At 36.4% G+C, this 17,063-nt stretch overlaps 1 protein-coding gene and 1 pseudogene across 1 annotated transcript; both read right to left on the bottom strand.

Moving 5' to 3' along the window:
* Positions 1-5,168: 5,168 nt before the first annotated feature.
* Positions 5,169-7,621, bottom strand: LOC122058989 (annotated as a pseudogene).
* Positions 7,622-7,887: 266 nt separating this feature from the next.
* LOC122060217 (MACPF domain-containing protein At1g14780) lies at positions 7,888-16,295 on the bottom strand. Its single transcript, XM_042623410.1, has 8 exons — positions 15,930-16,295; positions 14,140-14,381; positions 11,706-11,919; positions 11,198-11,275; positions 10,856-11,039; positions 9,542-9,711; positions 9,387-9,451; positions 7,888-8,578 (listed from the first exon to the last, which is right to left on the bottom strand). The coding sequence occupies exons 1-8, from the start codon at positions 16,173-16,175 to the stop codon at positions 7,960-7,962; spliced, it is 1,818 nt and encodes a 605-aa protein (XP_042479344.1). The 5' UTR covers positions 16,176-16,295; the 3' UTR covers positions 7,888-7,959.
* Between the last annotated feature and the right edge of the window lie 768 nt (positions 16,296-17,063).

The raw sequence follows: 17,063 nt of genomic DNA, 5'->3' as shown, positions 1-17,063 counted from the left end.
AAAGCCTTTACTTGTATACGCTGAAAACAGTAACTATGTTTCTACAAAAAATAAATAAAGAAATAAATAAGTAATAACAGTAACTATGTCCTATATGGCTATATGTCTTAATGGCTCTCTGCCCACATATCTGCAAGCAACTACCAACCCAAACCAATCTTCTCATTCCCTTTTCCATTCCACCCAAAGATTAAAGAGTAGAAAATCGAATCAATGGTCTCTCTTCCACCACCAAGCCAACTTTCCTAAACATGTACCGAAAAGAAATTTAGGTTAATATACTATGGATTCTAGGCTATAACCCAATTCAAGGTTACAGGGTTTTTGGATGGATTTCACAAAATGGGAGAAGAGCCAGTACTAAAGAAAATGACCTCAAGTTGAAATTATAGGAACCAGATTTATTAGAAGTTGTTTTTCAAAGCTTTTCTTGATGCCAGATGCCAAGCTTTTCCATTGGGATTTTGGGATAATATAGGGCAAGTATAAAGATAACAGAAGTCGCTAATCAGAGAAAACATTAGCAAATACAAACCTTAAAATCGCAATTGATTTGCTGCCTTGAGGTCTCCACTAAGGTGTTACTAATGTTGGGCTTTGCTAAGTTTTACATGCTAGGACCCCTTGATTTGCTCAGTGCACCATGATGCGTTTTATGTTTAAGTAGCCATGCATATTCTCCATCAGTGACATGTAGTTTTGTCCATGCCTGGCAGTCATAAATACTGTGATATCTGACAGATTCTTTTGAAGACCCGAGTTAATTCAGCCTTCAGTTCTGGTTCACCCAGTTTTGGATCAGAATAAACCAGCAGCAATCCCCCAACAAAGACTTTGTGTATGATAGGAAGAGTGTGCTGGGTTTGTTTATTGAGATAACTCAGCCTTTAGTTTTGGTTCAGAATTGAACCAGCAGCAATCCTCATCGCAGAATTATGTGAACTGCTTGGGGTTGGATATTTTTGCAGGGAACCATGTGAACTGCTTGGGGTTGAACATGTACTATGTGATTTTTGGAAGGTTATTATGAGCTGCTAGGGGTTGGATATTTATGCAGGGGACTTAAAACTGATCTTATTCACCATTGTCAAAAAGTTGTACCATATATAACATGGAATCCATAATTCATATTATTAGAGTGATAAGGAGTCCAAAACATGAGTTGATTTAGGAATTTAAAATGTTATATGTATACACCCCTCCCATCAATTAAGCATGATTTGAGTAAAGGATATTGAGTTTTTAAAATATTTTTTGAGTTGTTGATCTGTGCATATAGATTTTCCTACTTCAACTCCAGCTCTTAGGGAATTCTGGGCTGTCCTCATATCAAACTGCTGCTGACCTTTTTAGAGCTTCAATAGGCTTGCAAGCCACACTCAAACACTCGATAAACAATAATAAAATCCTAGTCAAGTATGCTGAAATTAATTGACTGCTGGAATTTCTTCTAAAGCTTGCAATCTGGTAAGACAGTTGTTAAGCCTAGACGATCTTCATTAAAACAAAATATGGAGGAGAAATATGCTACTCAAGGGAGAGGAGGACTGCCCTGCAGTGTGCTGGATCAATGGCCAAGAAAAATAACCAGATATGACCCAAATCTGTGCCTGGTTCAATGTAAGGTCTGGACCAAAGAAAACCAGATCTTAATGTAACCAGCTTGGCTGGCTCGAATGCCTCTCTTACCTACATCACCCACTTTAAAGTCCAAATAAATAACTAAAGTACCTATGTAACCTGCTTTTATTCCAACACAACACTCAATATAAAATTACAGTTCCTGGTACTTAGAATTGATCTATTCTTCTGAGAAGGAAATCCTAGCCATCCTTTTTTCATCTAAGGATGCTCTTGCATTGTCGTCGGTCTGAATGTTTTTTATTACTATCTTCACAACTCCAAGTTTCACCCTTTGATCCCCACCCCCAAGTTTGTTGAATTGTTTTTGCTTTATTGATTTTCGCACCTTCATTGGACCTTTCTGATTGCTAATTTTTTATCTGCACTGTTTGTACTATTTCTGGATTTTGGAATGCTTTATATCAAAGAGTGAAGCTGATTGGATCAGTATCAGTCCAGGCTGATCCTATCCTACTTGCTTCTTGGATCAACAGTCTTGCTATCCTCAAAATTCTATGAAATGGATGGGCAGATCAAGATGCAATAAATTAGGGACTTGAGTTATGAAGCCTTGCCTTATATGATTTGTATCATATGCCAGTGGATAGAACTATATGACACATACCATTCTACCCATGATGGTTACTTTGTTATATTTTTGTGATCTTAGATATTGCTTATTATCTTGCACTTGAGAAATTGTTTTTTTGTCTGAAGAAATTTGTGCCTATAAATGTTTTAGAATCAGTTCCAGATTAGTGAGGGAAATAAATATACAGATTCTGATCAAGGTCATCATTCAGAGGACCAATGGATTGGACCTTGATATATTGCCCTTCTTATGGGAGGGAGTCTAGATGTGTCAGGACTGATCCCAGTTCACCCCTCCCTACACCTTGCAAAAGCATGACTTGCACCCAGTCACAACCCTTTAGAAAAGTCTAAAAAGGTCATAGAAAATTAAGTGTCACAAATTTAAGGAATAGCTTAAGGTACATGCTTAATATATATATATGTATATTATGGAAAATGTCTAGGAAATATAGTTAGTATTGAATTCGATTATCTCTACCCCCTTCGTTTCTGTTTTTTACCATATACTTGTGAAATTTATACACTCTCACTGTACTTCATATTGTTGGGAACTATTGAATAAATATATTTCATCTTTTCTTTGCTTATTAGCTCTTAATTTAATTTAATAACACTACTCATTAAGAAATCATTTTCTCCCAATTTATATTATATCCTTGAAACTATCTTTAAGTAGTGTAGTTATTTTGACTATGCTGCCATCATTCCATTACTTATATCCTTATAATGAATTACCCATTTCCTAGAAGTTCCTTGCACTTGTTTTCTGAAATTTCTCTTAATCCTTTGCTTACCTTTCTTGTTAATAAAAATAATTCTTTGCGTCACATTCCTTTTTGTTGTGTGGATGTTGATTATATGATGACCTTTCTCTTGTGTCTTAAAGAAGATAGGGAATATGTGTGGTAAAAGGACTGAGAAGCTTGTTAGTTTGCTATTTCAGCAGACTGTGATGGGAAAGAAAGAGAAAAAAAAAGAAGAGAAAAAAGGGAAGAGATAAAAGGGTTTTTTTAGGACTAGAAATAGTATTCTGAACACTGAAATGAATAAAAAAGAAGAGAAAAATAAGGAGGGTATGGGAGGAGAGCTCACTACTTACACGCTTTCACAAGATAAAATTATATTAACTATGTAATCTATAGGGATGGTAAGATCCTTATATAATATAACTTAAAAATAGAACCGATTTGTGAACAATTGCTACTTGTGAAATGTATGGATCCTTTATAGATCTTTAATAAGAACTTGACTGATATTTTTCCAAGTACTTGCATGGATTTTCTTTTCTACTTACCGATAATGTTGCCTCTGATATTTAATAAGAACTTGACTTGTATTTTTCATTTTTCTAGGTACTTAAAAGGATTTTGTCATAGAATTGCCTCGGATGATGACGCAAAGTATGACTCGGGAATTGACCTAGCCACCATGATGTGTGAAACTTTATTTTGAAAAACTTATTACGTTATTATGTTAGTGGAGCCTGTGAGCTATAGATTTCTTGTTAAAGTGAGGACTATCTATATGGATATGAGATTTTTTTGTCTCCATGAAGAATGTGATTTGTTATACGCTTTGTTCCAACTGAGCTTTTATAGGGAATGGATAGCCATTTATCAGATTTTTGTGTCTGGTGATGTGAAAATCTATTTATTTTTATTCATATTCAGAACAAAGAATGTAGGCATTTGTTTCAATAGGTTACATAATGAGATAATAAAACAATAATACGGTTAAAAAAAAAACACAACAACAACATTTAGCGGCGTTTACTAGTAAACGCCACAATATATCTTTTGTTTTAAAATTAAAAAAAAAAAAAAAAACTACTTGTAGTGTCGTTTACTAACACATGCCATTATATATTCATAAATTAAAAAATAAAATAAAATTATATTTCGCTACTAAATGCCACTATATGCACCCGCTTTAATTAATTAACAGCGCTGGAATAGGTAGATGTAACATGATAGTGGTGTTATAATAAATGCCGTTGTGTATAATATTTTAATGGCGCTTATAAATAAATGCCGCCGAAGTCGTTATAAGATTCATTACAACAACAACCATCAGCCATCTAGGTACAACTTCTTCTGCTCTAGCCAACAAGAAGTACTCTATGTCCTTGGCAAATTGAGAAGAATAAGCCTCAACTACTACTTTTGGTGAGCTTCCATTATGGATCTTCCCTTTGTTCCATGCGCGAGAGTACTTAACTAAAACCTCTTAATTTGGGCATCTTTGAGAGCCAGTGAAATGAGGAGTTTGTAACTTGTCTTGAGATCCATTATGGAAGCTCACCAACCGGTAAGCTTGTTTAACATAATGGGATCTAGCCCAGTAAATGAGTGCAACAACCGGAGGACCTATAGGATTGTTTCATTTTGGGAATTGATCCATTGGAATCCTCTTGCACCATATGGGTACATATAATCTTACGGATCGTGATTGGTGGCATGACTTAGTCCCACCATCACTCGAAGATTCATTTGGAACTAGTGGCAATAACAAATTTAGTGTCCAAGTTCAAGAGGAATATGGGTGGAGACTTTTCCTCATTTTGACCGTCAGTGCTTTAAACTGTTTAAGATTCATATTTTATTATATTAGTCTCTCAAATATTGCTTGGACTGTCAAACATTACTACACTAACAACATAAATACACAAAGAAAACCCAACTCGAGTTCGAATGTGGATCAGGTTCTTGTATGATAATCATTCTTGTACGGGGCTGATCCACATAGATGGAATCCATCATAAATTTGATTGTTGGCTGAATTTCATCTGTGTGGATCAGCCCCCTATGAGAATGGTTCTCGAGGACTTGATCCGCTCTCCTAGAGTTCCACAAAGCAAAACCCAACCAGAAAAAACACTAAAGAACATAATTACACAAAGCAAAACCCTACATTGTGGTGGGGAGTCTCTGAGAACCAAATGCATTGTTTAATCAGTTATTCTTGCGCTTGAGAATGATAGAAAATCGTGTGAAAATGTTCTTGTAGCCTTCATTCATGAAGAAGGTATCTTCTACAATTTTCACAGTGAACCTATCGAATAGCTCATCCATGATATCACTTCCAAAATGTTCTGTTAAGTTTGTCTTGAATTCTTGACCCGTTTTGAAGATTGACCCGATTCGACATATTTTGGTGGTGACCCGAATGGAAATTTTTCTGAGATCTGTGATGGAAGCAGAGGGGTTGGGCCGATAGGCCCAAGCCCGGAGCCCATCACTGATCTCGTATGGGGGTGCGGGGGCGTATGGTTCGACCGGATTGACCGCGACCCTATGGGTCGAACCACTTTTTTGGAGTATATATAATGTACTGTCGCTTGTTGAGAAAGTCATTGTATTCTAGGGTTTTCACGCAGCTAGGGTTTCATGGTGAGTTTTTTCTCGCCGCTGCTAAGGTGTAATCTCTCTTCTGCATAGTGAATCATCTTCTTCTTCGCCCGAAGACGTAGCACACCACCCTGGTGTGTGAAACTTGTTAAATCTCTGTGTCGTACGGATCTATTGTCTCTTTATTATTCGTGTTTCTTGGTGTTTGATCTAACATGTTCTTTGATCAGTTCTTCTATTATGGCTCTGAAGTGCTTGCAGTCATTTGTGGACTAGGTTCAACTTCTTGTGTAAATAGATCTAGAGTTTCTAGCTCCATTCCCTCAAGGCTAAAATATTCTTTTCTTCTCAACGACCCCTCCAATTCTAGAAAATGTGGGTGGTATAAGGGCATATTAAAGGAATCCGCCTTAGCTTCACTGATTAACCCCTATGAATAAGATCAAACAGTTTGGGGTTATTAACTAAGCTTCAAATCCTATACAAAAGATAATAACAGTAATCTTATAATATTAAGTTCATGACTTACAACTTAACCATATCCATTAGGCTAGATGCCAGAATATCCATTACCACAAGAGTACCTGCCCGGGAATAGGGAATCCCATTTGGAGACCTAGCATGTTTCATTAGTATCATAAGCCCTCCAGGGACAACCTCTTCTGCTCTAGCCAACAAGAAGGATTCCATGTCCTTAAAAAATTGAGAAGAATAAACCTCAACTACTTCCTTTGGTGAGCTTCCATAATGGATCTTCCCTTTGTTCCATGCAGGAGAGTCCTTCTCTAACACTTCTTTAGGCACCTTAGAGAGTCAATGAAGTGAAGATGATGAGTGCACTATATGGAGAGAAGCCTTAGGGAATAAGCGACCATGGAAAGAACCCGGCACTCCTGCGGCGAAATATGGCCTATCGAGAGGTACAGAAGTAAAGAGTGTGTTGAAATCATTTGAGACCTGATCGTTGAAGAAAACTTGAAATTCTGGGATTCGAGTGCTTAGGCCTTCAGATCGATACTTGAGCTTTATGGCTTCAACAATGTTTTGCATGGCTATGAATGTATTGGGTCCAATTGAACATCCCAAATCAGCTTCTCAGTGATTGCCTCATCTGACTTTGCTTCGGTAGCGTTTGTAACTTTTCTCTATTAAACAGAAGAAGATCATATTTCCTCCATTCATAGGAAATGCTTCAGGCGATGATTTGTTTCCTTCCTCTTCCATCTCTCTTTTTTCTATCTCTATCTAGGAGTTGTTTTGATGGTAAACTTTATATTTCACGTCAACACCAGCTATAAGGACAGAGTCTGGACCTTACGAGGAGAGGTCATACCTCGGTATGATCTGTATGAGTCTTTAGTATCCTTGAAAATGCCTGGAATGGATTACTCACACACATAAAAGGGTGGTGGGGGGGGGGGGGGCGGGTGGAATTCATGTGACAGGAGTTGATCCCTATACCACAAACTTGGTGCCTATTCTATAAGCAAAGGCTGCAATCAATGCACTACCCTTTCCCATTGTTTATCATTAATATTTAAAAAAGAAAAAATCAAGAGGGTGCATGGCTATATCGGGGTGGCCACAACACCACAAGCAGACTGAATATAGAAAATGGGGACTACTAAGATGGTGCATAGGACTAATTGGACATGAAGAACACGGAAGTAGTAGAGTAGATGAAATATATAAATGATTGAATTTGATGCTGAAATTTAACACACATAGACTACTTAGACTATTTCTACATATCCAACGACCAAAATTTGCCTCATCACTCCTCCATGTGGCCCAATAGCTGAACTCTTGGACCATGGTCAACCAATTTCATCCATGGGTTGTAGACCAAATAAATAAATAAATAAATAAACTCAATGCTTAATAGCTTTCGTATTTACAAACACAATATATTTTGAATTTTCAGCCATATTCTTCTTCGGCCAATTTCTATTCATCCATGATAGAGAGAATCACCTCATCCACCCAAATTGGGATAAAAATCGTCTGTTTTTCCCCATCCCTGTTTTTCTTGTTTTGCTACCTGCAGAAGACGACATGTGGCATTAATTTATCATCAACGGCCAAGATTGAGTTAAAAACCAAACTCACTTGTAAACTGAATGTAATCTTGACCGTTGATGATAAATTAATGCCACATGTCGTCTTTTGCAGGTAGCAAAACAAGAAAAATAGGGATGGGGAAAAACAGACGATTTTTTTCCCCCAAATTGACCCTCTGATTGCAGGAAGAAGAATATTTTGCACCTTGATCAATAGAGGATGAGAGTTACCGATGAACCTAGAGTCTGATCATAGCGTCACGTTACCAATGATGATTTATTCACCATGGGTGGTGAAGGAAAACCAGTTTCCAAAAAAATAGGTGGAGGAAAAATTAATGCTGAGAAAAGCACAAGAGAGAAAACTTGACATGTAAACAAATCTTCCCCTTCTCCAAGTCCAGCTTAGCTCCAGTGACTATCCAATACCCAGGACAATCTTGAGGTCCCTTACATAGCTCAGCCACGTTCACAAATTTTGTAAGTTTTTGACTTTGTACCGGTGGACCCATCGGAAACACACCAGAATCAATCACTATCGGCTTATCTCTTTGTTTTTCCAAGTTATTGCCAGGAAACGATGTGCTAACATTGGAGAAGAATATCGACTTCTGAGAATAATTGGAAGGGCCTTGCTGCCATATGGATCTTACAACGATAGCATTAGAGACCGCAGAGAACAAAAGGCAAAGCTGAAGTACGTCTTTAGACTCATGTTGCTTCACAAGAAGCTGTGCACCGGTGACAATGAAAACAGTATCTTCCCTTGTAGACCATGCTGGATCATATCTTACTGGTGCTGTACATATGTGCGATAATTTCTTCCATTGGATAGGTTCTACAAACCGGTCATCCTCGGCAATATCGTCGGAACTTCGCCACTTGAATGGCTCTCCTAGCTTGTTTTGAAGCACAATTGGGGTGTTTGTTAGGTGTTGTAAGTGTATGGCCAACCTGTGCAAGGAATTTTTCTGATTAATTATTAGCAATATATAGTAACAGTGGAATTGTAAATCACTATTATAGTTTAGGGATGTAAACGGATAGTCAAAAATTCAAATTTAATTTGTATTCATATCCATTTGAGGGTATTTGTATCCGATTAGAGGGTATTTGGATCCAAAGTTGGATAATTCAAAACATAATCTATAATAGATATCCAACTAATGGTAAAAAAAATTAAGTAGCTAACAATCTCGAGGGTTCTCGAAGATTTGACAGGTTATAGGGAATAAGGAAAAGAGCTAAGATAACTGATTGACAAGAGCTAAGATAATTGATTGACATTAATCAAGAACGAATCGTATCCACCTAGGGGAGGAAGGTTGGTTGGTTACACAAACCGTGAATCAAATAACCAGTATGGATCGGGTCATACTAGGGTTGAATGAGAGGATATAAGAGGAGTCGAACTCAGAACCACAAGCTTCCTGAGGCGAAGGTGCCTTGCCAACTTGGCTACACCTTTGGGGTTTTCAATGGGTTGTGTTCATTGTATGATGTTTTAATGATTTCATTTTTTTGTTAGTGACTGCAAAACCGATTTGTGATGGTTCGATTCCGGTCTGGTTTTTAACGATGGTTGATTATTTTATTTATTTCTTTCATGAACCATCATAGGACCAATCATAGAGGAGCACAATGTGGATGCACAAGGCCTAGGGTATGAGTTCTCCTCCAAGGGCCTTCCTCCTTTTGGAATCAAGGCCTAGGGTTACCATTGGTCCTTTGGGCACACATTGAAGACGATGTTACCGCTTACCTATTGCACTTCATGCCCTCGAGATACAACCGCATTCCAGTGACCGGACTCATTCCGACCGTAACCTGGCAATCAAAGCGTTTGATTCATATCCAATGTTGCAAAACAGACTCCTGAAATCTGGAAGTTGTTTAAGTTCGTAAAATGCGAAGTACCTGATCTGTATTCACATATAGCTTTGGGCCCATTATGTTGAGCTGGAGAGATGGGTTCGAAAAACCTCTGTTTGTGGCTGGGCCCAGTGCAAGTTCATTTAGACTGGGAGCCCATGATTTGTAAGATTGGAAGTCCAGGAGGTACTGTAAATCAGCAACGGGAGGCTTGTCTGCATAATTATATAAAAAATAAATAAATAACTAAACTTCCATAGAACACTGAAATCCTGAGCATAGGTTGAGCCAGAAAAGTGGCAGAAAGGCCCACCTAGTAAGCCTATCGGGCTTCAGCCTATTGCTATTATAGTAGGCTGGTCTTAGACCGTGATGGGCCCATGATTTATGTCTAGTCTTAGGCTTCAGAATAGCTAGGGTCTCTCAAAGACTCAAACCATACGTACCATTTTATGGGCTTTGTAGTCTTTTTTTGTTTTTTTCATGGGCACGCCACTAACTAGGATTGGAGGGGTCTGTATTAGGGTTATTTTCAAAGGAGAGAGAATGACACTGGCTAGGCACCTCAATAGCTTATCGGCTTTTTTTCTTTTTTCTAACTCTCTCTAAGGCTATGTTTGGTTACAAGAAGAATTAAAGGGAAGGAAAAGGAAGTGAAATTTTCATACTTAAAAAGAGAAATGTTTTCAATCATTACCCCATGTGATTATATCATTAACTTCAAATTATTCTATATTTGATTATTAAATTTCACTTTACTTTGTATCGAAAATCCTTTGATATAATATATAAAATAAAGTTACATGCAAAATGTGTCATTACTAAATATGGTTAAGAAATAAAGTAGTTTATACAATCACATGGGATCGATCACATGGAATAATGATTATAAAAGTTTATTTTCTAAATATGAAAATTTCACTTCCATTCTCTTTAAATGTCCCTTACAAACATAGTCTAAGGGGAAAAAATCCCACACCAACATTGTAGGATACTATTCCACATACTCTTATATCTTGACTATGTGGGTCTTACGTTGATACTCTATCTCCCCTCTAATCATGTAGCTTTTTATTGTGGTTTTAGGTACTTGTATCAGACCGATTGTATCAATTAATTAGTATTAGTGGTATCAGTTAAAAATGAGTTTTTTACCTTTGTATTTTCGGATGATTCAGATCCAATATCATGCACTAAAACCCTAAATTTTACTATATGAAACCATTTCTCATAGCGTGATTGGTATAGGATAGAAGATTCTCCCCACACTGTTTGATGTGGGAATCAGATATTTTGTTTACCCTAAAAGTTGGTTGTTTTTAAAAAGAAAAGAAAATATCCAAGTGAAAGAAGACTTACATCGAAGGTATAGGTTAATGGCGTGTGATAAGAGACCTTTGCCAGGAACATTTTTAAGGAGAGAGCATATGGGTATGAACTTGAAATTGATGGCCTCTGGCCTCTGCGGCACTGTTAAAAGCCATTCACAGTGGCTATGAGCTGTTGGATCCCCTCCTCTCTTTGAGCATATTACCATAATGCCCTACAGTTTCATAGCCCACATCAATATGCTAATCATGAGAATAAGAAATTAAATCATTTTTTCTTTAACTTAAACTAGGATTGAACCTTGGTGAAAGACTAATTCATTCTTCCAACAAAATAAAAAACTGAAATTTTGATTACTATCAAATCACCTACATCCTTGGCTGTGACTGAGGAGAAGCCATCCAAATTCATAGGTTGCTGTGGGTTGAAGACGTGGAATGCCTCGGGAGCCTGCAAGTCATCCACGATGCTTAAAATTGTATGCATAAACAACAAGAGAAAGGGTTTATCTACCACATCTCAGTATCTGCTGAGTCCACATCGTCTGTTGTGAGTGATGAGGTGCAATGAGCATCGAATGGCTGATAGCATTTGAGCACGCAGCTCAAGAGGCTTCAGCCATCCGATGCTCACTGCATCGATACAAGGGTTGTAGACGATTTTCACACGTAATTGCTAGGGTTCAAATTTATGACCATGTTCTTAATATATCATCTTCTACTAATGTGTTCATTTTTAATTTAGTCTGACATATCAACTTTTAAAAATAAAACATTGCAATTTTTTTTTTTTTAAGCACCTAAATAATTGATAGAACCAAAAATAAATAAATAGTAATGGAGATTAGGTCAATATTGAGGGATGAGCATATAATTAATACCTTAATTTTGTTATGGCGTGGAGAATCTTTGGTAAGGTTTGATGAGAAAGAGAGTGGGCATGTCCCTGTAAACAATTGATCTCCAAGGTCATCCAAGTGCTTCTTCAGCTCTGATGGTTGCAAAGAGGAAGATATATCTTGCCTAACCAGCACCACATCCAGACCCCCAATTTCCAGCCCTACGATGATGTGGGTCCCATAATTCTCAATGAACCTATAAGTATTATTAGGAACATAAACAGAACTACAATCAGAAAAACATATCAAGTAATGATACTCTTTAGTGGCCCTGTATTGGTCACTTTATACTGTTTCAATGAGGGCCCTATCACAGGAATGATTTCTCCTGGAAAATTCTAGCAAAATGCCAAAAGGTCCAATAGTCTAGTAGGGGTTGTTTGGATTTTTATTTTATGGGCAAAAGAATTAACTATCACATGGTTCTTGCACTGAGACATAGAGAGATGAAATTATATTCCCATCCATATGGAATCCAAAAAACCATTCTATCTTTATGTCCATTTGTACCCCTTATTGACCCGTGCCGGCATAGAAAGCAAGCAACAAGAGATCATTCTTTTCCCAATTTTTTTTTTTTTTAAATAAATAAATCAATTCAATGGTAAGATAAGAGAGTTTATGACGAATAAAAGCAGGTACTCACACAATATCAATTAAAAAAATACAGCATCAATAGATAATATTTAAACAGAAAATTAATGTGCTCCATTCTTGACCTGGAAGGTGAGAGTCACAGTCCACCAGCTACCGTGATGGGCCCAAAAAGGAATCAAGCCCCACAGTCCACTATCAAATGGTGTAATGTGAATTATAATTTAAGAATTCTGACTTTGGCATTGAACCTGGCCAAACCCAAGAAGGTTGGGCCACACATGACCAAGTTAACCCACAATTGCCACTCCACAGAGCATTTATATTATCTGGGTTTTGTTCTTTTGGTTGAACCGGCCAGGTAAACTGGTTGAATATAGACTGCTTTTTTTCCTAATAGTTGAGGGGTTATTGTCAAATTAATTAGTCAAAACAAGGGAAGAACTGTCTAATGGGACATTGATATTATTCAAACTCTTTAGCCCACAAGATTAGTGAGGACTTTCTTGCACAAAAAAATAAAAAATAAAAAAATAAGAACCCTAAAATACAGTAAATTTGGTTTGGTCAGCTTTCTAATGTCAATGTTCAGCTATGTCTTTGGTTCATGTATCTGAACAAAATCCTTGGATTAAGAATGGGAAAACATAATCTATTTAGTTGAATACATTTAATTTGAAAGGGTTGAATTAGCTGCGCTTAAACAAATTAATCAATTTAGAGCTATTTGTTTTGTAGTCAATTTAGAACTGACTTAACTTATTTAGTTAATACCAAGGCAATGTAAATACACACCAACTTTTTGCTTTTAACACTACATTCCAACTCTCAAAGAGTCTCCAAAGACAAGGTGATGAAAAAAATGGTGTTATTATCACGAGTCTACATCATCTGCAATGAGCGGTGAGGTGTGGTGAGTTTCAGACGACTGAGAGCATTTGGACATATAACTCAAGGAACTCCTAGCCACCCGATACCCACTGTACCTATGCAACGATTGCAAACAATTTTCACAATATTACCACTATATCATATTTTCTGAGGGACAAGACTTATTAGAACTATTCACCTTATTTATTTTATTATTTTTTTTTTGTAGAAGCCTTAATAAATTTATCAAGGTGGTCCAAAAATTAGCCATGTGGCAGATATTACTAGACCTAAATTTTTTAGACAATTAAATCCCAAGGTCCCATGGTTAGATATAAAATCTCAAAATAAAGAAGTTTGAAATCTCTTCTTTTCATTTTAGTAATTCAACCTCTCTTTTTTTTTTTTTTTTTTTTTTTTTCTTTCTTTGTTATTGTCACCATTTTTCTTGGGACCTGCATTTGATAGAAGTAGAACTAATCAAATGATAAGTTAGTTTTCTTTTAACAAATAGCTTTACTATTTGCCACATCATAATACATGGGTTAGTCCGTGTGATAGAGGACAGGGCAAAAGATTTCAATTTGTATTACATATTTATCTCCAATTTGACGGCATTTTGATAATTTTACTAAAATTTTGAGTTGGAGTTTGAGAAACTTTTTTCACTTACTTTGGATTAAAATTTAATCACTGAACAACAACTGCCTAACACAATTGATGAGATTGTGATGTGTAAAACCCACACTCACCAGTTACCTTCCCCTTTCCCCCATTTATAATGTACCAATCTAAAAAGAAAAATTAACCATTAAGATGTACCGCAATGTGATAAAAGTTAAAAAAATAAATAAATAAGTACTGCCATGTTTTCTATCTTATTTATTTTTTTTTTTATATTTTTGGTAAAATCCCATCTTGTTTATTACTATTAGAAAGAATAAGACTTTACCTTGCAAGGGCACCAGGATCCCAAGAGCATGGAATTGCTTTTGCCACTTCATCAGAGAGGAGGAGGGGATATCGATCAATGTGAAGATTGAAGAGATTGATGTAAGACCCATCAATAGCCAAGCTTTTGGTAACAGAGGCATCATACGCCCAAGAACTGCCACTATACCCAAACATTGCATCGAATAGCCCTGAAGGTATCTTCCCTGACACTGAACACTTCTGGTTCAAGTACTCGGACATCTGTAACATACAATTTAAACTGCCCTTAGTCCAGCCAAACACAACTTAGCACCCCAAGGAAGAAGGAAAGAAAGAAATAAAACTGCCCACTTCTCATGTTAACCAATTTCTCCCACAGGGCCCAAACAAGCAGGGCCACAGATGGACCATTTCTCCACTCTGGACTTCGTCAATCACAGTCAGTGGCTTTATTCTATTTTTTTGGGTCATCTTTTTAGATAAAATGAAGAAAAATTTTCAAAGGCTCTGTTTGTTTTCATGTAAAAGTGTAAAAAATGAAAAAAAAATCTATAAAATTTTATTTTATTTTTATTATTGTTTTAATGTAAAATGAATTTAAAAAAAAATGTAAAATATGCACGGTCGGGTACATGCATAGTTTGCCTTTAGTTACTTAGATGGGGGTGAGAGAAGGATGTTTTATTACACTTTTGGCATCCACTCTCATCCAACGGTTGAAAGCTATGATCGTATACATATATAGTCAACCATAAAAACTGGGTCCAATATAATTGACTCAAAAAATTTTACGACCAAACAAACAAGAAATAGAGAAAAATCACCTATTTTAACTCTATTGCAATGGTTTACTTGGTGGATTACTTCGAATGAATCTTCCCACCGTTGGATGCAAATGTACACTATCATATCATGCATAGGTTCTATTGAGGAAAGAAAAAAAAAGGTAAAATTTTCTATAAATATGTTTATTTTAATAATAAAAAAATGCAAGAAAAAAATCATTAAAAAATATAAAACATCATTTATCTGAAAATTTTCAACTCTTCCTTTTGTTTAAGGTAAGTCCCAACAAGAGTTGAACTCATGACCTAATAAGGTATTGTACTTGAGCACTCCCTGGGATCCTTTCACATTTATAATATGGAAGACTGTTTCCAATGTAATATAAATCTAGGAGGACAGATATCTGGGACTACAAGAAAACGTGATGACATGTATTAGGCGATATTTCAACTGAAAATTACATCTAAATATGTAATAGGGAATATGCTAATATGGCAATCCTCAATTAAGATCATTTCCTTAGTCCGACCAACCACTGCAACTCACCATTAATGGCAGACAAAAAGATCTTTGATACAGTCAAAGTAAGAGACGTAATGGATTAGTCTTCTTTCAGAAATTAAGAACTTGATTATGAAACCCAATGAGGGCCTAAGCCCGCATGGAAGAACACCCACAAGCCACAATGAAATAATTACAACTTAACAAAGCTCTTCCACTGGAAATCCCCAAAGAACTAAAGCCATTCAAGTTGTTCTAATGGGCATTGAAGAACACCCAAAATGAAAGTCAAACATTTGATCAAACAAATGCTCTAACTCATTTGGGAATTGAAGAACTATGAGGAAGAAAGCTTAAAACTTTCAGGTTTAAGTGACAAAAACAGGGAGAAAACTACAGAGGATCCATTAGGACTGGGAAATGTTCTAATTTAAGCAATTGGAAGTAACCAATTAAGTTTACGACGAAACCTTGAAATTGATCGCTGATCCCATTTGAGTACCTCTACGAGATAGTAATTACCTGGTTGAATCCAAGAACATCAGATTGACACCGGCTTCGATCGCCTTTATCGCATTTGATATCGACAGAAACATCTTTAAAAACTCCAAATCCTGGAATTGTGATGTCTCTCTTTACATCTTCATTAATCAAAACTAACCTTTGTTTTCCTTTGCAGAACTTCAATCTGAAATCAGAGGTTATATCAAACCCCTTCCCTAAGCTATTCAGTGCTCTCTGCACAATCCCACTTGGACCATCACTCATCTCTTTCTCTCTGAGATGGAGGAACACAACAGAGAGGATAAGGGAAGAGAAGAGAAGAGAAGAGAAGAAAGAGGAGGAGAGGGGGAGAGGAGGAGAAGAGGTAAAGGGAAAATTGTCAAAGCAGAGTATATGGGCTGAGGTATATATTTGAAAATGATGAGATATAGAAAATTGTCAAAGCAGAGTTTATGGGCTGAGGTATATATTTTAAAATGATGAGATATAGTTAGTTATGGCTTAAAAGAAGTTAGAAGAGAGGAGATAAGAAAAGGGAAGGTGAGTGTGTAAATTGAAGGAAAGAAATTTCCTTTCCATTCCACTGTTGCTGCTCTTGGGGTCATACTTCCTTGATTTTGACTAGTCTTCTCTCTTCCTTGGTTTTTTTCTTATTGAGACATTATGTCCTCCAAGCTGAGTTAGGTTCACACAACGTGGCTTGCAAAACCTGTGTTCATAACGTTAGTTTATATAATCAAGACTTGTTAACCCCTTGATTTGCATATCAAGGATTCAAGAGCAGACTTTTTCTTTAATTTACTACTTGTTTGAATAGAGACCTTAAAAAAAAAAAAATCTTTCTTTTTTCAATTAATTTTTCATAAAGGATTTTTCATGACGCAAGTGTGAGGAGGAATTTATACGTCATACCAATAGGTGTTTTAAAAAAAGTATCGTTTATATGAGACCCAAATAATAAAATAACCCATGTGAGAGAAAAATTACACTCTAGAGTTGTGGGGAAGTTTCTTCTTAATTATTTAAGGGTATAGTAGTAACCTGAAATGAAGGCCATAGTTTAAGTCGTTGCATTGATATGTGATAGGTCTTCTCCTTTTATTTATAGTAATAATAATAATATTGATAATGAGGTTAAATGTTTCCTACATG

The sequence above is a fragment of the Macadamia integrifolia genome, chromosome 13 (genome assembly GCF_013358625.1).
Source record: "Macadamia integrifolia cultivar HAES 741 chromosome 13, SCU_Mint_v3, whole genome shotgun sequence".
Classification (NCBI taxonomy): domain Eukaryota; kingdom Viridiplantae; phylum Streptophyta; class Magnoliopsida; order Proteales; family Proteaceae; genus Macadamia; species Macadamia integrifolia.
The sequence above is the reverse complement of the archived record's forward strand: the minus strand, read 5'-3'. Positions and strand labels throughout refer to the sequence as shown.

Bases quoted from the DNA above. Each gene is read 5' to 3' on its own strand.
- LOC122060217 (XM_042623410.1), bottom strand. From the start codon at position 16,175: ATGAGTGATGGTCCAAGTGGGATTGTGCAGAGAGCACTGAATAGCTTA. The intron at 11,040-11,197 runs GTAGGTGATTTG...ATGAAACTGTAG, and splicing joins CCTCAGTCACAGCCAAGGAT to GGCATTATGGTAATATGCTC. The intron at 9,712-10,855 runs GTAAGTCTTCTT...ATAATTATGCAG, and splicing joins CATTAACCTATACCTTCGAT to ACAAGCCTCCCGTTGCTGAT.